This window comes from Dermacentor silvarum, chromosome 2 (genome assembly GCF_013339745.2).
Source record: "Dermacentor silvarum isolate Dsil-2018 chromosome 2, BIME_Dsil_1.4, whole genome shotgun sequence".
Lineage (NCBI taxonomy): Eukaryota > Metazoa > Arthropoda > Arachnida > Ixodida > Ixodidae > Dermacentor > Dermacentor silvarum.
Window position 1 is genome coordinate 148763603 of NC_051155.1, and position 23693 is coordinate 148787295.

Here is a 23693-nt window from a genome sequence, read left to right on the forward strand (position 1 = left end):
GAGGCATGTTGATTTTGGACCACCTAGAATTTTTTCCCGTGCTCCCAGTAAACGAGCGTTCTTGCACGCTAAACGAGCCCATCGCCATGCGGCCTCAGCGGGGTTTGAACCCACGACGTTGAGCTCAGCAGAGCAATGCCGTCGCCACTGAGCTATCGCGGCACGTTTCTTTACCAGTTTGACCTTACGTTGCCTTTTCTGCAGTGTTCTTGTATACGGTGTTCCTTTTTAGAGCATGTTCGACGAAAATGTTTGACGTGCTCTAGATGTGAAGCGGCCTGCTCAATAACTCCTGCGAAATGCAAGCACTTAGGAAGATTTAGTTGGTGTAACCACTGGAAAGACCAACGTCATAACTTCAAGATGCACGCACCGCCAAAACAGCATCGTCCGTTACGAAGTCATAATCACAATGTGCAGACCTTACGAAAGGAAGCTCCTAACTCAGAGACCAGGAGTTCCAAAGCAACCGCCGCTGTCAGCGAGGCGCTTGCCGGCTACGCGCGCACGATTCACACTGGTGGTGTGCTGACGACGGACACGCAGACCATGTCGTACCAGCTGCTGAAGCTCGTGAGACGACTCTGGCAACACATCATGACAGTTACTTAGTTCCCTTGGTTCATAACTCCCCTAATTTAGGGTGTTATCCAATTGTGACCAGCATTAGTGTGCGTTGAGAGCCAAGATGACAGTCTCGAGCTCATGTAACGAAACGCATCTGGAAATCGTCTCTGCGATTTGATGCCACCTCGTGCCGACATGAAAAAGCTAAGGAAAGCACGTAATGTATATCTATTCCTGAAAGGTTTTCTTTTCGCTAGTGAGCACAACGAAGCTCTAACATTGAGCACCTAGTAGGGCGTGGCTAAGTTTCCTTGTGTGCAGATGACCTTCTTGTCTAGTTTCCAAGCATTCTGAATTTGGACAGCAAAGTAGCCTGCCTCGTCCAATACTGCCGGGTTCGTCAGTATTGGAACTAGACTTAAGATGTCTGCGGTCGGCTTAGATGTCTACTTAGCCGTTTACGGCGTACACGGGAACACCGCCTTGGAAGCGTTAAAGGGAAACTGTGTAAAGGAAAGGGGGAAATAAGGAGACACCGTTCCTTCATCACCAGGGCTTGTAACTGCCAGGACAAAAATGGGTTCGGAGCAACTTCGTACGCGTGGGATTAGGATTATGTCCCTATAGTGTGCCTTTACAAACATCCATGACCTGGGGAAACCCGTCTTTCCAGGCCAAAAGGAAAAAAAAAAGAAAGAGAAGGTTGGCAACTTAATAAAGAAGAAAAAAATTGAGCCTGCAGTATACACATTAGCCCTGCCGTTTGTTTTGTCTCTATACAGGTGCTGCCGTTCGTGAAGTGAAATGTTAGTGCCAGGGCACCGTTTGTAATACAGGATGACGAGGGGATTGTTCCATGCAGCTGCAGTTTGCGATAATGCTTCCCGTCCCTGTCAAAACAGATGCTTCGTTTCGCCCTCGTTAAGCGGAAACTAGCAAGAGCGCCGAAAGTATAGGCAGCTCTGTGGGGCCAGACTCGCGACAGCTTCAGCGGAGTCGGGAGCATGAGCGGCGACATCGACACAATTGCCTGTGCCCTATGGGGGCGTGGCGCTCCACCGCAAAACCTTGTGGGCCTGCTGATCGCTCTGGTTAACCTATTGGTACATTTGCCCTTCACCGACCTGCCCGTGCTCCGGGACTACAAGCTTGGTGAGCTGCGGTCGCAGTACGACTACGTCATCGGTGAGATAAGAAACTCCATATAGCGCTTTCGTTACGCATCTGCCTTCACACATACTCAAGGTGCTCTCTATAACGTCAATGGCGACGTACTAATATTGTTGGACTGAATACTGAGTACAATGCAGGCTGCGAATCACCTATGTCCCTCTTCGTTTTCGTGGATGCAATGAAGCTTGCATTTAGAAACTGCTCATTCCACAGGGCTTCAGAGTAGTGAGGCGAGGTGTTTTGCGGAAAATGAATTTTGCTTTTCTTCGAGGACGCAGCGTTGGCGCCCGTCTCATGACGTGGCGATATCGCGTTATGAACACACCGATGATACAGCTACTTCTGCGTCCACAAAGTTAGACGCATCCATATTATTAATACAGTCACATACATATCAAACATACAACAAGCTCACCGTGCAACTTGCGGCAGCCTTTATTAAGCGATTCACTGAGTTTAGGTGCGAATTGAAGTGCAAGTCAGCAAAAGAGTTAACAGCATCGGTCGGTCAGAAGCCACTGCTACATTTCTACACTTCCACACACAGTTAGCGACAACAACAACGCGGGCTTCGTCGACAAAGAGATGTCGCGATTAACAACGGTATATAGCACACGCCTGTTTCATATGCTGCCTCCAGAGTTTATGTAATGGCATCGGTACTGCGACACTGTCGGAGTGGGCATGAGCGTGCTCAAAGGTGCCTTCATAAATTACTTCTTCAGTCAGTGTTTAGTTTCCGCTCAGGACGGAGAGATTATTATTTGCACACATCTGGTTTCTGAAGCAGAATAGCGAGCGAAAATCTATCTACACAGTTATCCTCACGATGTTTCAGAAACACATCTTTCTGGCGCCTTCAATTCCCGAACCGAGCTTATGCGTGTATAGAAGTGCACTGATCCCGTGCTCAAAGCACGTGGTGACGTGACAACGAATAGAGTGCAGGAAATGCACGGCATCGCTGTGACTGGACGCTCGCATGTCGCCGATACAGCGCGCTATATAATGTATATCAAGCTACGACGGAATTAAGTGATACTCTATTCCTCCGCTATTTTTACTTAGTGTTCTTCTTTTAATTTTTTTTAAATTTTTGTCGTGCATTTCTTAGTCGCCGAAGTAAATTTTTGAAGATCGGAATAGCCGGCCTTTCAGTGGCGTGTATAAATAATACAGAGGAGATTTTTATTTATGACCGTACCCTGAAGGTCGGTGACTTTTGCAGGGGAAGCGGATAGAACAGAAATACAGAAACATATGATCAAATAAGCAACGGTAATACCAGAGAACTAACATACCGAACTGTAACTGCACTCAGTAAAAGCTGTTCGAAGCACGCGGTGTTAAATGCAGGTGGTCATATAGCGTGTTCAGTAATACGTACGCCAAACAGAGTATAAAATAATTATTATAGAGCTGCAACAGAGATGGAATCCTTGTACTGCCTGAAAGGGAACATAATTACTACAGCGAAAACAGTGAAGACGCCGAAAAAACACGAAATGACGCGACCATGCGAATTTCCTATCGCATTGTCCTGGCGTTGTAGCAATTATAAATCAATACGAACTTGCCCAATTCACCGTCCTCTTAAAGGAAAGCTGAGCAGATACTCTAATTGCAAAATTCACGGTGGTTTGGAAAGCGGCCGCAGTATAATTCAACTCCTGAAGTTATTTTATCGGCTGTGTGGGTAGCAGCCCCGCAATCGCAGTTTAAATTTTCGTCGAAGCTCCGCTCCTCTCTTGCGCCGAGCGTAACGGCGAAAGACCAGGTGCGAGAAGGTGGCGTCAACACAGGGGCCACGTGAGCGCTGCACTCGAATCTCGTGCCTCGCCGATACCCAGGATGACGTCATGATCGTCTTCGCCACCAGAGCCCGTTACTCGACCGGTGGCGTCTCCAGCTGCTGCTCCTTATTGCTAAATTAAAGCGACTTGTGGTGTCTTAATTGTCACCTGTTAAACTATGATTTTTGTATTCAGGGAGTGAAAGACTATAATAATTCGCTGTATGCTTTTGAAAAATTGTAAAGCCGCCCTTTAATGAGACGTGTACTAGGCGCGGCGTCATGTATACAATCCATTTCATCTGTGTATATGTTTACCCACGTGTATAAATATTCTTGCAAGTGACAACATGCCACACCGCTAAGTTGTTGCAGTAACATTAGCCCAACCGACAGTGAAGCCAAGGAAAGTGCAGAGGTAGTTAACTGTTGTCTTAATGGACATATAGAGATAATAAGTAAGTAACTTGCAGCTGCTGTGAGCCGAACCCACATGCACCGCATTATGCGTTCTGTACTCTACCAATTGATCTACGGCGGCAGCTGCCATTCCGTAAACTTTCTTGGGCATTTGTGCGTTATGTGCGCTAGATATGGCCCTGGGACTGCTAGCCAGCCCTCCTGATGACCATGTCGGCGAATGTGGCACGTCCTCTTAACCAAAGGCATTGTGGAGTGAGAAAATAAGGATTGCTTTTGCCCAGCCGGTGTCTTAGTAAACCTCAAATTGCTTGCACATGTGCCAACTATTTTCTTTTTTCACGCTGCGTAATTTGCGTCGGTCAAGTGACCTCAGCTGCCCAATTGGTGAGACTGATGAAAACATAAAGTATATAAAAGTGGAGATAAAAAATTGTCGCAGTTTCACCCGAAAGGCAAAACATCAATTGCGATAGCAACTTAGTAGAGAGCTATACGGAGTAAGGATAGTAGTTTTATCCGCTGTACAAACTTGGACATGCAGCAGCACCGGCAACACACAGCACTGTTGTCGACGCCGTCGGCGTTTTGCCCGCGTTCGCACAAAATGCGTGCGGCGTTGGTGACTGTTGCCGGAGCCTCTGATATAAATAGGCACTTGGTGCCGCAGCTAAACGTCGCCTCCCTTCCCTGCCCCCCCTCCCACGGCCTTTCGTGCGTCAGAAGAAGGCGCGTTTGCTCTACATATATGGTGATTGTAAAGGAGGAAAGAGACGCCTACTTCTGCAGCCCTTAAGGGAGCATGGCACAGAACGCGCGTTTGTTCTCCGCCGTGCGTTCACTCCCCGTGAAAGCGCGCGTCCCTCGCGCCCTTTCACTCGCACATACAGCGTTCGGCGGCGCGCGGCGACGATTTCATCTCCATTGACGTCATACGGAACCTCACGGCGACGGCGACGGCGACGGCGACGGCGACGCCGACGGCAGAAATCTGCTTTGGAGTGTCCATATAATTGCTATCGCAATAAAACAAACACACACACAAAAAAATCTGCTCAAGTGCAGTTGACGTCTGCGTAATGCGAAGCATTCACGATTTCTAGAAAATGCTTTTATGGAGAATGAAAACGTTGTGTAGTGAACGGTTCTGCAGATATTATGTTCTATAGCATCTATTTTATTGCGATAGCAATTCTATGGACACTTCAATAGGATTTCTGCCGTCGGCGTCGCCGTCACCGTCGCTGTGAGGTTCCGTATAGATTCCAAGGGCGATAAAATCGTCGCCGCGCGCCGTATGCGCGAGTAAAAGCGCGCGGGGGACGCGCGCTATCACGGATAGCCAACGCACGGCGGAAAGCAAACGCGATTGTCGCCCAAAAGGCCGTGAGGGTATGGGGGGGGGGGGGAGGGAGGCGGGGCGACGCTGTGCTACTGCACCAAATGCTTATCTTGCAACCCAGCGCAAGGAGAACTGGCAACGCAATCTCCCACGCGAAAGCAAAAAAAAAAAAAAAAAGCGGCCGGGGAGGCATCGTGGGAGGGATGGGGAAGCAGCTTCTACTCTGCCAACAAATACGCTTGCACTGGCTGTGGTGGCCGTCGCCCGCACCGTCTCTTTATCTCCACCACGGCCGGGCTCGACTGGCGCGCGCACTCGCTTCTTAAGAAGCCAGCGAGCGCGCGCGCCAGTCGAGCCCGGCCGTGTCTCCACACGGCTCTGACCTTTATGCGCTGTCCATTCGCCGCTCAGTTTCCGTTGAAGCGATAGACCGCACGATTCTTCGCCCGCTGCAGCGGCCGCGCCAGCGTTTTGACAGTCGTTGTCTGCGGTCATTCAGTGTGATCTATTCATGTTTGCTTGTGCGCGATGACACCACGTTTGTCAATTCAGTTAGAAAGCGAATGGGTCCAAGTTTATGCGGCCGATAAACTACTCTACTATCCCTACTCCGAATAGCTCTCTACCAATTTGCTATCGCAATTGATGCTTCGCCTTTCGGGCGAAACTGCGACATTTTTATGGATAAGTAAAACAGAATGCTTATAATGGCTACATGTAAGATTGAAAGCTAAGTAAAATCCATGGTGGCACATACACAGTGGCCAAAATGGCACATATACAGCTCCCTTGCCCAGTGCGCGCACCAAGTCGCTCCTGTGGCACATATGTAATTTCAGGTAGCATTTGTTGCTTTATTGACCAGTTTCCTTCACGTACTACAAGACGCCTGCCGTAGATAGGGTGCTCTCATTGACTGCCATGGCAGTGAGAAGTGGAACTGGCTAGCACTTCCAGGGTTAGTCCTAGTAGACAAAGCTAAATACCCCAGAAAGTGGATGGGAAAACGACGCCACGGTAGCTCATTTGGTAAGAGCACCGCAGGCGTAATGCGTAGACGTGGGTTCGTATCCCAACTGCGGTCAGTTTCTTTCTCATCAACTTTCATTTCCATTTATTTATCATTTATTTAATTCAATTAGGAACTGCAAATCACTTCCCCTATGCTGCCCTTCGTGTCATTGTTGGCTTCTTATGATATGACTAATAAGAAATCGGGCCCCCCGGTTTACATTCCCCTCGTTTATGTATATACTATTTCAAACAGAATTTTCTGTAGGTCCGGTATGCACGTAGTTCAGAAAGAAGGAACACAAGCGAAAAATGCATGTTTACTTGCTTGCATTGTGGCCGTGGACTCTGACGAAGGCCGTGCCACGGCCAAAACGTAGGCAAGTAAATCTGCATTCTTACATGTGTGAGGGTCCTTCTTTCGAAACTATATAGTTGTAAAAGTGCAGGCGCAAACATTTAATTATGTCGTTTCAATCGGGTGCGAAGAACTACTTCCTTCACGCACACACGCACGCAGGCACGCACGCACGCACACACACGCACACACACGCACACACGCGCACACGCGCACACGCGCACACGCACACACGCACACGCGCACACACACACACACACACACACACACAGACACACACACACACACACACACACACACACGCACACGCACACGCACACGCACACGCACGCACACACACACACACAAACACACACACACACACACACACACACACACACACACACACACACACACACACACACACACACACACACACACACACACACACACACACACACACACACACACACACACACACACACTATTAAAGAAAACGGCGTTGAAAGCGCATGGACATCGAGGCTGAAAGGTCAACTCTGTTCCGGCAAGCTGAATTTACACATAGTTGGACGCTCCATGACCGGCAGCTTGAGAAACACTGCTATAGAGTCAAACACCGGTTGCTGCCGAATGCGCACCGATAGTGCCCTCCTTACAGCTTTCCCCTACCGTACGAGCGTATACGCCGTTAACACTACCATGTTTGGGGCGTCGGTTCACCGGAAGCCCGTAAGTCGGGCACTAAAACAAGGCAGTATTCCAAAGCAGTGTGATTCGCTTTTGTCATGCTTGAAAGCTGCATAGTGCCTGTCGTGACTGTGCCTGTGCACTGGTTAAAGCGCTCGTATAGTAGCATATTTAGGGTCGGGTTAACGACCCACTTCGACATTTGCCGTGCACGAGTAGGAGACGGCTGGTACTTCATATGATAACAACTATACAATAGAGCGAACGCAGACGCGACGTCTATTTTCATGGACCTCATTGTGCTCATCAAGCCAAGAAGCTCGCTGCTTATCTGTGCATTGAAGCAGCTGCTTCAGAAAATTGTGCTTCTGTTAAAGCAAAGAGCTTTCGCTAGCTACCATGCGTATTTTCTAAGACGCGGTATCTTGCATGAGGGAGAGGCTCACGTCGCAGCGGGGCAGCGCAGAGATGTTTGCAGAGGAGGAGGCCAGTCTGCTTTCGGCGAAAGACAGGCGGTTGCCTTCTACGCCAATGTGAAACCAGCCGCTCCGGGATATCATGTCGCCAAGTGTCAGAACATGGAGTGACGTCACTCATTGCGCCTCTCGGTGTTATGTTTCACTTATTGCCTTGCCGTTTGCTTCGTCATTCGCGTCGCCAGCCCTTTATCGCTTAAATATGAAACAGGCGTATGTCAATATCCAAAATTCCAAATACGAATCGAGTAGGCCCTATTCGATTCGCATTCAGTTTGATAAGCTTTCGATCAATCATTCATTTCGATTACATCAGAAATAGAAACACCTATTCGAGTCTCGAGCGACACACAGCGATGCCATATGAGGACTAAATTTAATTAAGTTCTGCATCGGAATGCGGCTGCCGCGGCCGGGATCGAACCCGCGTCCTCGAGCTCAGCAGCGCAACACTACAGCCACTGGGGGCTTACGGCAACAGGCTTTGTGAGGACTGTTCCGAAGGATTAAGCTGCATACGTCACGAGGGGGAACTAGTTCCAGAGCAAACGGATGGGCAGACAATTTCACGCTAAAGAATTACGACTCATTGAATAACGATGGCTCGCTTCTAGGCAGTCAATGTAATAATTTGTTCAAATTTATTATTTGGCTGGCCTCTGTTTGCATGTCTCTAAAACAACATGCTGTATACCATCACACTTCTCTCCTTCGGCGAACACAACACTGTACGTGTGATAGAGTACGTGGCACACGGAACAGCCGACAAAAACTCGAGACGCAGAGAGGCGTTTATTAGCGTCCGCCTCCCAGAACGTCCAAGATGGCAGCTAGTCCCTTCGAACGCGCTCACGCGCTCCCTGGCCCGATGCTCGTCCTCTTCTTTCTTGTAGGAAGAACGCGGGAAATTCAACACATTACTGGCCCCGAAGTGCGGTCATGCCTGTAGTTCAAGCGGAAACAGTCTTTGGATGGCCCTGTCGTCACGAGGCCGTCTTGTCGCTTTATCTTGCAAGAGCGAACGTGTCCATCTTCTCCTGCGTAGACTTCAATCACCTTTGCGAGTTGCCACATTTGGCGTGGAAGGTTTTCCGCATGTACAAGTACAACGTCGCCTTCTTTAACACTGTTCTTGCTCTGTGTGTCACAGAAGTGTGCAGATCTAAGTTGGAGCAAGTACTCTTTGGTCCATCGTTTCCAAAAGTTTTCCGTCAGGCGCCTCAAGTGCCCAGAAATATGATTGTTGACAGTTTGTTCTTTGGCGAGCTGGTCCTGAAGCGATTCCACTTGCTCGACGAGCCTTGCGCGCATGTCTGAGCTCTTCTGAAGTTCCTCCTTCAGCCGACTTCCCTCGGCAGCGCTGTGCTGCAGGGACTCTTGCAAGGCTGCCATAGTTTCTCCCAGTGAAGCCAGCTTCTGCTCCTGCTCTTTCGTCACACTCATATGTCGTGCAAGCTGCTGACGCAGGCTATTGAGTGTGGCATCACTGCTGTCTTGTTCTTTCTGGCTCTGCTCGGCCTGAGTCAGCAGATCAGCGTTGGCCGAGATAAGGGACCGGTACTGGTCCAAAATATCTTCCCTCTCTCGATCCCTTGTACGCAGGAGCTCTTCTATTTTGGCCACTTTAATCAAATACTCCTGGATTTGAAGTTCAAAGTCTTTCTTCTGTTGTACAACATTCTCCAAGTCAGATGCCATGTTCTTGTGATATTTCGCCACAAGTGTAAAGTTCTCACGAAGCCTCTGGTTTTCATGCAGGAGGTTGGAAGGGTACTCGGCTGCTGATGCAGCTCCTGCTTCCAACTCTCTCACTCGACGTGTGAGCCTCACAACATCACTCTCCTTGCTGTTTAGGTTGTCTTGCAGCTTGTCAATCTGTGATTCTGTAGCTCGTCATGTGAAGTGGGCAGTCTGTGTATCTTTATCCTTTTCCTTGAGTTTTTCAGTGAGCAAGGCAAGCTGGCGAGCCTGGCTGTCCCTCTCCACAAGCAAGTGATCACGCTGCTTGGACAGGTTCTCCACTGTGGCTGTCAGCTTGTCGACAATTCCCTCTGGAGCAACTCCAGCCGACTCAATAACTGCTCATCTTCTGCAGACGGCTGGCTGGCTTGCTTGCAGATTCATGACTCGTGAGTTGACTGGCTTTGACGACAAGTGCTCGGTGCTCCCTTGAAAGATGCATCCGAACTTTGAGTTCATAGCGATGAGTGTTTCCTTGTTTCGCGGTCTGGAGAATTCACCTGTCATCTCCGCCCACATCTGGTCTGAGCCAATTAGTACACTTACTCCGTTTTCTCTTTCAATGGATGGGTGGATCAGTTCATTGGCGATATCGTGGCCGGTTTCTTTGAATGATGTGACGAACGAAGAAGTCATCGTGTTGGCTGATCTCTCTTGGCAAATGTGGGGTATCTCGATGGCTCTCAATGCACTTCAATGTCGGAATGCTGACTTCGGACGTGAAGCTCGACGATGCGAAATCTTTTCGGTGTGCAACTGCTCACACTGGCGAAAGTGTTTATTGCTATGGTTTAATAGCCAAGACACCTCAACTTTAACCGCCTTGAAAGAGCTTGTGTTACGAACGTACGTTCACTTCCTACGTCGAACACGCCTCTGATGTAACGGCATAAATAATCTGTCACTGCCCATGCTCGAAAAGTCTGTAGGAGCACGCACATCAAAGTGTCACTTCTTTCGTTGCTCTTAGTTGTAGCTGCGCATACAGTCGTACTGCTGCCTTTCACGTCTTCATAGGCCTTTCGGTTTAGTTTATGTGGGTCGCAAATACTAGACGCAGGACGACCTCTGCAGGCGGAGCACGCAATTCTCCGTCTGCAATCCCTTGCACGGTGGCCTTTAATGGTGCATCGAAAGCACCGCATGTCGGCGGCGAGAAGTTTCTTCTTTTCTGACAGCGATAGGTCTGTACGGCAAGACTCCGTCAAATGCTGCGTTGACTCGCAGAAAATGCAGCCCGTGTCCGGAGGTGTTTTTGAAGCTTGGTTATGAAGCACTGATGACGTTGGGATCGCATTGTCAAACCGGCGGTTCTTATTGTCTCTAGGATGAGTCGCCTCGTCGTATACCTTTTGCTCCCCAAAGTCACTCTTTTCTAGGCTTTCCAGTTCAATAGAGACGAACTGCAGGAGACGCTCTAGCTCCGTGGCTTCCTGAACGTTGACATTGGCGGAACTTGCAGCTTGTGTAGCGCAAGATCTGTGATACGCTACGACAATGTCATGTGGCAGTGCCCTGAGCAGAACGTCGCATAGCATCGACGAGAAAGACGACTTGCTCACGCCAAGCGCCTCCAGTCCCCGCGTGTTAATGAGCACCTGGTCGTACAACTTACGAAGTTTCGTTACTTCATTAGAAAAACGCACAGGAGTGAGCCTTCGAAGCCTTGAGAAATATTCCTGTTCCAATCGCTTCTTGTCCCCGAAACGTCTTTTTAGCATGTCCAAGGCGTCAACGTAACACGCTTCGGTGGTAGACAGCCCCGCTATAGCTGTCGCCGCGTCTCCTTTCGCAAATAACCTCAGGTAGTTGAATTTGTCGGTAGCTGTAAGAGTTCCGTTCTGGTTGATGATCTGGTCGAATTGCTCCCAGAACGCGTTCCATTTGCTCAGATCACCTTCGAAAGCATCAATTACCAGCTTCGGCAACTTGACTCCTGGCCTTTCAGAATGCCCTGTGGCCACCGGCATGTCGCGAACATCGACTGGCGATGACAATGAAGTGGTTTCGGACTGCTGGCGGTGTTTGCTCAGGAGCTCGCCTAAGATGCGGGTCGCGTTGTCCTCATACTCAATTACGGTTGCGTAATCCGCCTCGAATGCCTCTTCACTTATGCGGCTTTCTAATTCATCATTGATCTTCTTCAATTCATCGTTATTGGTCTTGAGCCGCTCGTAAATACAGTCAATCTGTCGCAATGTCGCGGCATTGTTTTCTAGCACTGCACTTGCCTCTTGAATGATCCTGGTGTTTTGGGCCCTTCTTGTGGCTCGCTTCAACTTGAGCTTATCCATGGTGGTCCGCTGATCCGTATACCTCCGTGGTTCGTGGCAGTGGTTCCAGTCGGTAGCCACCAGCGAAGTCCCTTGACGGTAGCTCCCGGCTGTCGCCTCCCAGGTTTCGGCACCAAATGTTAGAGTACGTGGCACACGGAACAGCCGACAAAAACTCGAGACGCAGAGAGGCGTTTATTAGCGTCCGCCTCCCAGAAAGTCCAAGATGGCAGCTAGTCCCTTCGAACGCGCTCACGCGCTCCCTGGCCCGATGCTCGTCCTCTTCTTTCTTGTAGGAAGAACGCGGGAAATTCAACACGTGTATACGAGCATCTGGCGACGCGCTAGCTGTTTTCTTGTCTCAATACTGTCGTCGTCTTGATGCCTCAGGTAATTGAAAACAGTTGTTGAAGATGTAGTTTTGCGAGGTTGTTTGTTGTCCTCCACTATATGTGTTTTCCGTTTCGAAGAATCCGCCACTTCGAGTACCAGTAACAATATCAGTTAACAGTGAGGCGTTCCGTAACTAAACACGCATAAATATGGGAACTACTCTGTGGCAGGAAGTATTGCTATTGATTGAGCACGCTTGACGTTAAAAAGGCACAATCTTCAATTTCGTCAAACTTTTCCTTTAAAGATTATTTACGGAATATATATCGAAGAATATGCGACGCCAACAGTTCGAATTCGGTCCCAGGTACGCGATAACTTTATTTGCGATACGTTCTATTCGGACTCCGAATAAAACAAGTACAACAACGCGACATAAATTGCGTAGATAGTGGCAAAAGAAGAAAAGGTCAGCTTTAGAAGTGGACTACCTTAGCATTCAACGGTCAGTATTGACGATCAAAATGACCGCAATATTTATTCATTTATTAACAGCGAAGCTGTTTAAGTTGGAGGTGGACCGGTGGTGTCCGCCCTAAATGTGGGCCGCTCCTGTTGATAGTGCAGAAAGGGTCCAATCGCAATGGCACATACCCCTGTGAACTAGCGAAGCAGTTTTAAGTTCGAGGATGGTCCGTCGAGTGTACGCTGCAAAACCTCCGCCTGGTGATGACGTCCCCATGCGTCGCCTAGCAACGCTTCGCCCCAGCTGCGCCGACCGCTTCGCCTTAGCTTTGCCGAGCCATGACTTCACCGCGCCGTGGTGCAAAGTGGTTGCCACAGCTGCGCAGAGGCGGAGCTAAGCCGTGACGTCACTGCGCCGACCCACGGGATATATAGCTCGGCGTCGCCGCTGCGGCGACACAAAAGCCCCGCAGTCTCCGCGCTTAGCACATCGCCGCGAAGATGGGCAGCCGAAGAATAGTCACTCCCGAAAAAGAGGAAGCGCGGCGCCTTTCGCGCCGCGCTGCTAAGCGAGACCGAGTGAGACGACTTCTGTCCGATCCCCAGTATCGCACCGCCGAAGCGGCGGCGAAACGTCGGCGATTCGCAGAAGATCCGGAGTTACGAGCCCACGAAACCGAGCAAAATCGTTTCAGCATCCAGCGGCGTCCAGATACTTTATTGAACGAGTGTTCGTTCCTCCTTGGGCTGCCGATTGCGGGGTGATCTTGCGCAAAACTTTGCCGAGTCTCGAAGCATAACCTCGCAAAAACTTGACCGAACCGAGATAAATCTAGGTGGGGTTGCCAGCTTCGCAGTTTGCCCAGTCTTCGCCCCACTAGTGTGAGGCTGCCCCTAATTTCTTTATTTATAATACCTCTAAAGGCCCTCATATGAGGGAACTACAAATGGTGAAACAAACTCGTGCATGTAAAATACAGCACTACTATTAATACATTGAGTTCAGTACAAAAATGAAATATAACTCAAACATGGAACATAAACATACAATAAACAGCCACAAGGAACGTTAAATTGATATGGACAGGGGGGTATATGCAGTAATTCTTGACATCACAAGAAACTTGATACACAGACTGTTAATATGCACTTATCGTAAGAATAGGTAATAACTAATCTGCTACCTCAAACCATTTTCTTGCAACAAGGTTTGGAAAGGTGGTAAGTCAACTTTGTAGCTGCGCGTGAGCAGCTATGCCTGATGGTAATCAGTAAACATCATGCCATGGTGTTTACTGATTAGCTTTGACAGTATGCCTCTTTAGCCCGCTGGCTTGCTTATACAGTGTGTGACTGCGTACAGTTGGCGGTGGCTCAGCTGGCTGCGTGATTGCCAACCGCTTGTCTGCGAATCCGGACATCACTGTGCTTCTGCTGGAAGCGGGTGGACTGGAAGAAGCCTCGCGTCAGGTCCCTGTGACCGCATCCTACAACCTCGGTGGCCACGACGACTGGGCCTACCTGACCGTGCCACAGAAAAATGCTTGCCTTTCTTTCCAAGGACAGGTGAGCTTACTGTGGGCGGTGTTAGTCAATAGGCTTTATAAACCTCTGCTTTATTAACCCGTGGTATATTAACCCCATAAACCATGCCACATCAGAGAAAATTGAAAGAACTCGTTGACCTTTATTTCTTATCACAGAGAGAACATTCATACATTCGTAAAAAATTTATTTTGGTAAAAAAGAGAGGAGTATGGCAAATAATTGTTAGTAACTGGTTTGCTGAAATATGAGCAACTGGAAGTCTTGCTGCAGCATAACAAAAATTAGGGGTGAACCCATCTTAAAATTACTGTCGACGTTAATGCGATTAGCATTGAAACCATGCAGCGACACTCCACGCACCGCTCCGCCTGTCATTCGCCTTGCGCTGTCACGTGCAACACCAAATTGCTGGAGTCGTTGGCAATAGCGCATGAGATCACGTGGAAAGGCAAGACTGATGGGGCATAGAAGTGACACTCAAGACTGGGTGAACGTCAAACCGGCAAGTACCACATTCGCCTGTGAAGTTGCACCATTGCCGTACAGAAGGGAAGGGTAGTGGGCAGGTTAGTTGACCTGCCAGGTTAGTTGCCTGGCAGGTTAGTTGACCTGGCAGGTTAGTTGGCAGTTAGTTGGAAGGATAGTTTACCTCCGAAATGAACTGTTGCAATCAAATCAAACACAACCTTAAACAGACTGACTGCCCGATGCTCCTTCGTGTCATCGGCGTGACGCTAGCGCCTGTATTCCCGAATTCACTCCAACAGAGCGGCATGATCGAGCCTCCGCTGTCTTCGCCGCATAGAAGCGGCAAGCGGCTTCGGCGCGCTGCCGCCTGCGTTCTTTTAATCTCTGGGCGGTGAGGACCTCCTTCAGGCGATGCATCGCTGGCGGCACGGTGCGGTGCGGCTTGCGACCATGCAGTGTCCTTTGTCTTCGAGCTCGGGCTGCTGCTTGGGACTGTGTGTTTTTCTCCGGTGTCTGACGAGGCTTGTTATTGCTTGTTTCTTGATTTTGTGTGTTTTATTTAACTATTTTTTATTGCGATAGCAATTATATGGACACTTAAACTGGATTTCTGCCGTCGGCGTCGCCGTCGCCGTGAGGTTCCCTATAGATAAAATCTTCGCCGCGCGCCGTATGCCCGAGCGGAAGCGTGCGGGGACGCGCGCAAGCAAGGAAGCGGGAAGCCAGCGCCGGAGGGAGCGGGGGGGGGGGGGGGGGCGCACTTCTACTCCGCCAACAACCGCGCTGGTCGCTCGCTCGCAGCCGTCGCTTATCTCCACACGGCTCTGACCTTTATGAGTCGTGCATTCGCCGCTCAGTTTCCGTTGAAGCGATAGACTGCACGTACCTTCGCCCGTTGTTGCGGCGTATGCGCTTGCTGCCAGAGTTTTGACAGTCGTTGTCTGCAGTCATTCAGTGTGATCTATTCATGTTTGTTTGTGCGCGCTCACACCACGCTTGTTCAATCAGTTAGTAATAGTCGGACGACATTTTCCAACGCAGGCTACACATGCAGTGCTGCCCGGGTCGGCAGTACAGCGCTACAGGTGTGTCCTTTCGCACGCGCTGCCCACGGGAAGCGCTTCTCATCAACACCACCGTTTCACACGCGCCTTCTCGTGGTCATCGAGTCTCTCTTCATGTCGGTCTACTTACGCCGCAGCACACCTGCTTACTTAATCAGCTCATGTTTACTACAATTCATATTGCTACCAAAGCCGCTCACCTTACTTCGTATGACATTGCTGTGTTGCTATCGCATTCATTGCTTCGCCCTTAGGGCGAAACAGTGACATTTTTTTAAAGGTGTTATACCTAAACGTTTGACAGTCGACAAGCGTCGGTTGGCCACTGCCACAGACTCTGCCAACACATATCTACTCCAGAAATGGCAAGTCCGACTTCTTTAGTCTTGGAACTGTTAAGGGCAATCACAAAGACTGACTTTGTATTGTCCTGTAGCGCACCTAACTGAGACGCAGGGGCCACGCCTTCGAGAAATCATTGATGCCATGTAGAGAATTGTTACCGCCATGTTAGTGCTGTCTTCCATACGAGGAATCTATATCCCTCTGAGCTTGCTCGTTGCACGTATTTTATCTGGGCGCGTTTTTTGTTGTTATGAATACACGATGCGCTTTCATGGGTTTTTTATGGGAAGCCCTCTTTGAGTCATTTCAGCACTTTGCGGTAGTTCGGTCAGTCGGAAGGTCAGTCGATGGGCGGGAACCGTGCCCATGTGGGCGGGGTCCGAGCCATTTTGACTTATCACGGAAGGCTTATGGCGGTTTTGGAACAAATACAGATTTGAATAGTTTTACGTTATCCCGGTTCAATGCTCTAACCACTAGTTCACGATCGCACACATATTTCTGTCGTGCCAAAACCGAATACCTCTTTCAGACGTCTGATGTCTGACGCCTGCGTCTCATGCCACATTTTTGTCTTCTGTCTTCGTGACAGCTCACGCTATGGCGCGTTGTTAGAATGCACTGCATCCGGGATCGACCTACATTCTTCTGTGCTTTCATCGCAGTTGGCAACACTACTTCGAAACTGTGCAACGTTGCATCGCCTTCCTCATAAACCCACGTTGATGATGTTTCATTATTTCTTCGACGGTGTACATATGTCATTGTAGTTTTAACATGTACCAAATGACATGACCAAAGGTCCTAGTGGTACGATTGGATTACACTTAGTGGCAGATCAAGTCATTACCCGTGTTTACCTCGCTATAAGGACCATTCAGTACCTATGCATAATCACCAGGTACGAATTTGTGTCGAACAACCACAGTTGAAATCATTCCTTTGCCGTCATGCGATCGTTATCAACGTGGTCGGCGTCTTGCTGTTCTCGCCACACACACGTACGCGCGCCACGCACATATAAGTACTGAATTTACATGCGTGTTGGTCCAACTGGTAAAGCTTCGAGTAATCCGTAACAATTTTGGATAGCCAGCTAACTACAAAATGCTTCGCATAACATCGATTCCTACAGTGCGTGGGATCTGCATTATACCAGTGTCAAAAAGTGGAAGTAAAAGTGTATGCGTATGTGGTGTGGTAAGCGGGTAATGTGGTGTAAATATATATATATATACATTTTGTATATATTTTGTATATGTGTAAATATATTTTGTAAATAGTCTCCAGTACTCAATCCTTCGTTCGCGTAACAATATATATATATATATATATATATATATATATATATGCAGCTGGTTGTAGTCTGCTCCAGACCATCACCAGTTGCACTTTGCTCCTCGAAAAGGCAGGGCGTATGTCGACTGAGCTCCTGAAGCTCTTTTGAAATGTGGTGAATGCGGTTTACATCATGGATCTGGCACCTGAAAGAGGTCTGACGTAATGCTAAAGCATTTCCCTCGCATATACTGCCAAGTCTCCACTGATTTATTTCTTTTCCTGTTTCAATTCCCTAACTTAAAATCTGGAGTTTTCTTTTTTTTCGTGCGGGAACCACGATATTGTAAGAGGCATGTTGATTTTGACCACCTAGAATTTTTTCCCGTGCTCCCAGTAAACGAGCGTTCTTGCAGGCTAAACGAGCCCATCACCATGCGGCCTCAGCGGGGTTTGAACCCACGACGTTGAGCTCAGCAGAGCAATGCCAGTCGCCACTGAGCTATCGCGGCACGTTTCTTTACCAGTTTGACCTTACGTTGCCTTTTCTGCAGTGTTCTTGTATACGGTGTTCCTTTTTAGAGCATGTTCGACGAAAATGTTTGACGTGCTCTAGATGTGAAGTGGCCTGCTCAATAACTCCTGCGAAATGCAAGCACTTAGGAAGATTTAGTTGGTGTAACCACTGGAAAGACCAACGTCATAACTTCAAAATGCACGCACCGCCAAAACAGCATCGTCCGTTGCGAAGCCATAATCACAATGTGCAGACCTTACGAAAGGAAGCTCTTAACTCAGAGACCAGGAGTTCCAAAGCAACCGCCGCTGTCGGCGAGGCGCTTGCCGGCTACGCGCGCACGATTCACACTGGTGGTGTGCTGACGACGGACACGCAGACCATGTCGTACCAGCTGCTGAAGCTCGTGAGACGACTCTGGCAGCACATCATGACAGTTACTTAGTTCCTTTGGTTCATAACTCCCCTAATTTAGGGTGTTATCCAATTGTGACCAGCATTAGTGTGCGTTGAGAGCCAAGATGACAGTCTCGAGCTCATGTAACGAAACGCATCTGGAAATCGTCTCTGCGATTTGATGCCACCTCGTGCCGACATGAAAAAGCTAAGGAAAGCACGTAATGTATATCTATTCCTGAAAGGTTTTCTTTTCGCGAGTGAACACAACGAAGCTCTAACATTAAGCACCTAGTAGGGCGTGGCTAAGTTTCCTTGTGTGCAGATGACCTTCTTGTCTAGTTTCCAAGCATTCTGAATTTGGACAGCAAAGTAGCCTGCCTCGTCCAATACTGCCGGGTTCGTCAGTATTGGAACTAGACTTAAGATGTCTGCGGTCAGCTTAGATGTCTACTTAGCCGTTTACGGCGTACATGGGAACACCGCCTTGGAAGCGTTAAAGGGAAACTGTGTAAAGGAAAGGGGGAAATAAGGAGACACCGTTCCTTCATCACCAGGGCTTGTAACTGCCAGGACAAAAATGGGTTCGGAGCAAGTTCGTACGCGTGGGATTAGGATTATGTCCCTATAGTGTGCCTTTACAAACATCCATGACCTGGGGACACCCGTCTTTCCAGGCCAAAAGGAAAAAAAAAAGAAAGAGAAAGTTGGCAACTTAATAAAGAAGAAAAAAATTGAGCCTGCAGTATACACATTAGCCCTGCCGTTTGTTTTGTCTCTATACAGGTGCTGCCGTTCGTGAAGTGAAATGTTAGTGCCAGGGCACCGTTTGTAATACAGGATGACGGGGGATTGTTCCATGCAGCTGCAGTTTGCGATAATGCTTCCCGTCCCTGTCAGAACAGATGCTTCGTTTCGCCCTCGTTAAGCGGAAACTAGCAAGAGCGCCGCAAGTATAGGCAGCTCTGTGGGGCCAGACTCGCGACAGCTTCAGCGGAGTCGGGAGCATGAGCGGCGACATCGACACAATTGCCTGTGCCCTATGGGGGCGTGGCGCTCCACCGCAAAACCTTGTGGGCCTGCTGATCGCCCTGGTTAACCTATTGGTACATTTGCCCTTCACCGACCTGCCCGTGCTCCGGGACTACAAGCTTGGTGAGCTGCGGTCGCAGTACGACTACGTCATCGGTGAGATAAGAAACTCCATATAGCGCTTTCGTTACGCATCTGCCTTCACACATACTCAAGGTTCTCTCTATAACGTCAATGGCGACGTACTAATATTGTTGGACTGAATACTGAGTACAATGCAGGCTGCGAATCACCTATGTCCCTCTTCGGGGAGTCGGAACTGTCGTGCGTGTATATAAGACAAGGTGCCGTTCTCCATTTTGAATTTCACTTCTCTTCTCTCATCGTAATGGGGAACCTGCGTGTATTGCGCACTCCTGGTGACGATTGCATTCTCGTCTCTGTTCCTGCCGTCGCTCTTCGAGTTCCGTCTATACGCGACCTCCAATTCTGTGTCACCTCTGTGTCGTGTGCTAAATAGCTTCGCTGGTCATCCATCTTCCCAGAGTGAAATGGCTGACGAAGTTTTCTTTTTCTTTTTTTTTTACTACTCAATGTCTAAACTTTCACCCATTTTTCCATGTCCCAGCGATGCCCTATGTCACGAGGCAAAGTTCTAGGTGGCTCCAGCGTGTTAAATTTCATGATGTACGTACGAGGAAACCGCCACGATTATGACCGCTGGGCCCAAACATATGGAGCCGCGGGATGGTCATATCAGGATGTGCTACCGCATTTCAAGGACATCGAAGACTTTCGTGCGGGACCCGTAAACGGTGAGAATTTGGAACGCTACTGCTCCGCGGGCTCGAAGTGTTGCCTTTTTAGTGACGAACGCTGCTGTCACGAAGCAACGTTATGTGTTACACCAATTCTCATTGACAAGATGCCATTGTGGGCACGACACGTATGAAGTTTAGGTACAGGTAAGCTGTAGGGATAATAAGACATTGGTCACTTTTGGGAGTGAGCAAGGTGCGGCGATTAGCTGGGCTTACGCGAGTATTCGATATCTTCAAATATTCGGTCGAGTAGGCTGCCCTTCGTTAGTAGCTTCTGTCCAAATTTAAGCATTCGCTGCTTCTGAAGTATTCGAATGAAATATTTATTTCTTGTGACTCTTTTGTCTTTGTGTTTGTGTTTCTTACATAATTTAGCCATTTGGCCTTATCAGTGACGATGTGTGAATAGTCGGTGCTTCAGTGGTTTAGTTTACGAGGTTAAATAACCTAATAAGCATTGAAACGTTATTTCTAATAATTGAAGAAAAATGGAAGATCTGAAATAAAGTTTTCAGCGTACGAAGCTTAAGGCTTTGCAAAAAGCAAGATGCAATGAAATTTTGCTAGCTATGGATACTAGCGTCTTTTATGTCAGCAGGATAAGGCATGAAATAATCGGTGATGGACATTTCTTGAGGCTAGACTAGGTGGAATGCGCGTTTAGCTGACACGTACTGCCACGCCGAAATCGTATTGTCAGCGAATGCGAACCGTTGATCTACTCTTTTCAGTGTCAGACAAGGTGTACGCAAAGAAAACGTGCTCGTTTGAGCCCTTCGTCATTACTCTTCGCTGCTTTATAGTTCGTATTTTCACAACAAAATAAGAGAAAACGAACATTCAGGCAGTTCCGAGCAACCGCAGCGTTCGCATGCAATAACGCTGTGTCACGATCCGCCCCGGACTTGTGAAAGAGGGGTGTCGAGGCAAGCTTCGACCCAGCGACGACACGCAGTATGGTGGTGGTCAACGATGACTGACCCCGAGCACCTGTGCTCGTCGGTGTTTATTCGGTGAGGTGAACCAATGTTGCCCACCGAGCTTGGCGGGCCACTGAGCCTGAACAAAGAATGTGGCTGGGGTGACGAAACATGATCGTCACACCACCTTACCCCCAGTTTGTTTGCTCACACAAACACAAACAAAAATAAAAAAGACCACCTGTTATCGAGGCGAGTAACGCTCCGGCGGCCACCGCGGTCGAGTACTCTGCCTGGGCACAGGTGTCAGCGTGTCGGTCATGGCTGTGAGCCTGTGACGATCATGTGACGCCACCCCAGCCATATTTTTTGTTGGCCGGCTAGGCTCAGTGGCCCGCCAAGCTCTGTGGGCAACATTCGTTCACCGCACCGAATAAACACCGACGAGCACAGGTGCTCGGCGTCAGTCATCGTTCACCACTAGCACGCTGCGTGTTGTCTCTGGGTCGAAGGTTGCCTCGACCCCCCCCTCCCCCCCTCTCGTTCTTGTGCCCGGGTCGGACCGTGACACTGACGACGAGGGAAGCCCACGTGTCGACCCAAGCCATCGAGAGCGGTGAAACACCGCCCACCGTTTCTGCCGCCATGCCGCGCTGAGCTATACTGACACCGGTCAGTATAGCCACAGCAAGGGTTCGCGACGGGGACGTGCGGCAGCAAGCTCGGGTCCTTCCACGGCCAGGCTCCACGTCATGGCCGAGAACCCGCCCAACTTCGACACGTGGAACACAGTCCTTGTTCCGTCGTCTGTGCCACCATATATGCTGACCATCGAAGTCGGCGAGCACCCCATTTCTATGAAACTGGACACAGGGGCCAGCATGTCAGTCATGGCCAGGAAACTGCTCAAGCGTACCTTCCCCGGCGTGTCCATCGAAGTTTCGGGCGTCATGCTGCGCAGCTACTCCGGGCAGCTCTCCCAGGTCCAGGGGCAGGCTCAGGTCAGAGTTCGCTTTGGGGACAGGGAGGCAACCCTTCCCCTTTATTTATCCAAGGGGTCGTCACCGACGCTGCTGGGCCGAAACTGGATTGACGCACTGGGCGTTCGGTTACCGGAGTACCAGGAGGCCGTCCTACATGTGGTTAAAGACGTCTCAAGTCTCCCGACCAATTTCAAGTTCCTGTTCCAACCGGGGGTGAACACATTCGCCGGCACGACGGCTAGCATCTATGTTCCTGATGGAGCCCGGCCTCGTTTTTTCAAGCCTCGCCCACTGCCGTTCACCCTGAAGGACGAGGTCACCCAGGAGATGCAGCGGTTACAGCGAGAGGGCATCCTGCTGCCGTTCAAGATGTCCGAGTGGGCCGCTCCCATAGTTCCAGTCCTCAAATGAGACGGATGTGTCAGGATCTGCGGGGATTTCAAGACTACCATCAACCCCGTCGCTACCGTCGAGAAGTACTTGCTGCCCCGTACTGAAGATCTCTGGTAAGCGTTGTCCGGTGGACAGAAGTTCACAAAGTTAGACCTCAGAGACGCTTATCAGCAGCTGGTGCTCCAGGATGCCTCCCGGATGAATGTCACGATATCGACAACTTGGGGGCTCTTCCAGTAGACGCGGTTATCGTTTGGCGTGGCTTCAGCCCCGGAGATTTTTCAGAGGGAGATGAAGAACGACTTCAGGGGCATGAGGCACGTGGCGGTGTACTTGGGCGACACGCTGGTTACCGGCACCAACGACGGGGACCACCTGCAGAACCTGCACAACGTCTTGGCACGATTGCAGGACGCCGGTCTCAAGCTGAAGCTGGAAAGTGCATTTTCCTGGCCCCCAGTGTTGAATACCTGGGATACATCAATTGCCAGGCTGGCCTGTCCCCCGCCAAGTTGATGCTGTGCTCAAGGCGCCAAAGCCCCACAACGAGAAGGAGCTTCAGAGCTACCTCGGCCTCATCAACTTCTACAGCAGTTTCCTGCCGAACCTGTCAGCGCATCTACAGCCCCTCCATATTCTGCTTAGAAATGGTCAGCAGTCGGCCTGGAAGAAGGAGCAGGACGTGGGTTTCCAGCGCAGCAAGGAGTTAATCACCAAGGCTCCAGTGCTGGTACACTTCGATCCGGACAAGCCTGTCTTCTTTACAGTATTTGCGTCGCCGTACGGCGTGGGAGCCGTCCTGGCGCACCGGGACAAGGATTACCAGGAACGCCCTGTGTCGTTTGCTTCCCGTCGCCTTCTTGCTGCAGAGCAACGTTACAGCGAGCTTGACAAGGAAGGCCTCGCCCTCAGGTCGAGCGCTTTCACCAGTACCTGTGGGGCAGGAAATTTGAGGCCGTCACGGACCACCAGCCACTGCTGGGGTTGCTGGGGCCGGACAAGGTGGTTCCCGTGCATGCATCACCTCGAGTGGTATGCTGGGCCTTGAGGCTTGCGGCCTACAGCTATCGGCTGGTATACTGTCCGGGAAAGAACGTGGGACCTGCTGATGCCCTGAGCCGCCTGCCTCTGCCGGAGGTGCCTGCTACTGTTCCAGAGCCTGCTGCAGTGTTCATGGTGGAGCACGCGCACCCGGAGGTACTCTTTATTTCTGCGGTGTCGCAGGCGACCTGCCAGGACCCTGTCCCAGTTGGTCAAGGCGGTGTCCTGAAGGGAGGAGTTGGTGCAGCAGGCTTACAGCCGCAAGGCT

The 23693-nt window shown here is 49.8% G+C and overlaps 1 protein-coding gene across 1 annotated transcript in view; it reads left to right on the top strand.

Moving 5' to 3' along the window:
• Positions 1 to 1517: 1517 nt before the first annotated feature.
• The window catches only part of LOC119440462 (glucose dehydrogenase [FAD, quinone]), a 51950-nt gene continuing 29774 nt past the window's right edge, over positions 1518 to 23693 (top strand). Inside the window, exons 1-3 of the mRNA XM_049661713.1 lie at positions 1518 to 1752; positions 13983 to 14185; positions 19896 to 20082. Coding sequence (XP_049517670.1) covers positions 1572 to 1752; positions 13983 to 14185; positions 19896 to 20082 — 571 coding nt within the window. The 5' untranslated portion in view covers positions 1518 to 1571. The remainder of the gene's footprint in view (positions 1753 to 13982; positions 14186 to 19895; positions 20083 to 23693) is intronic.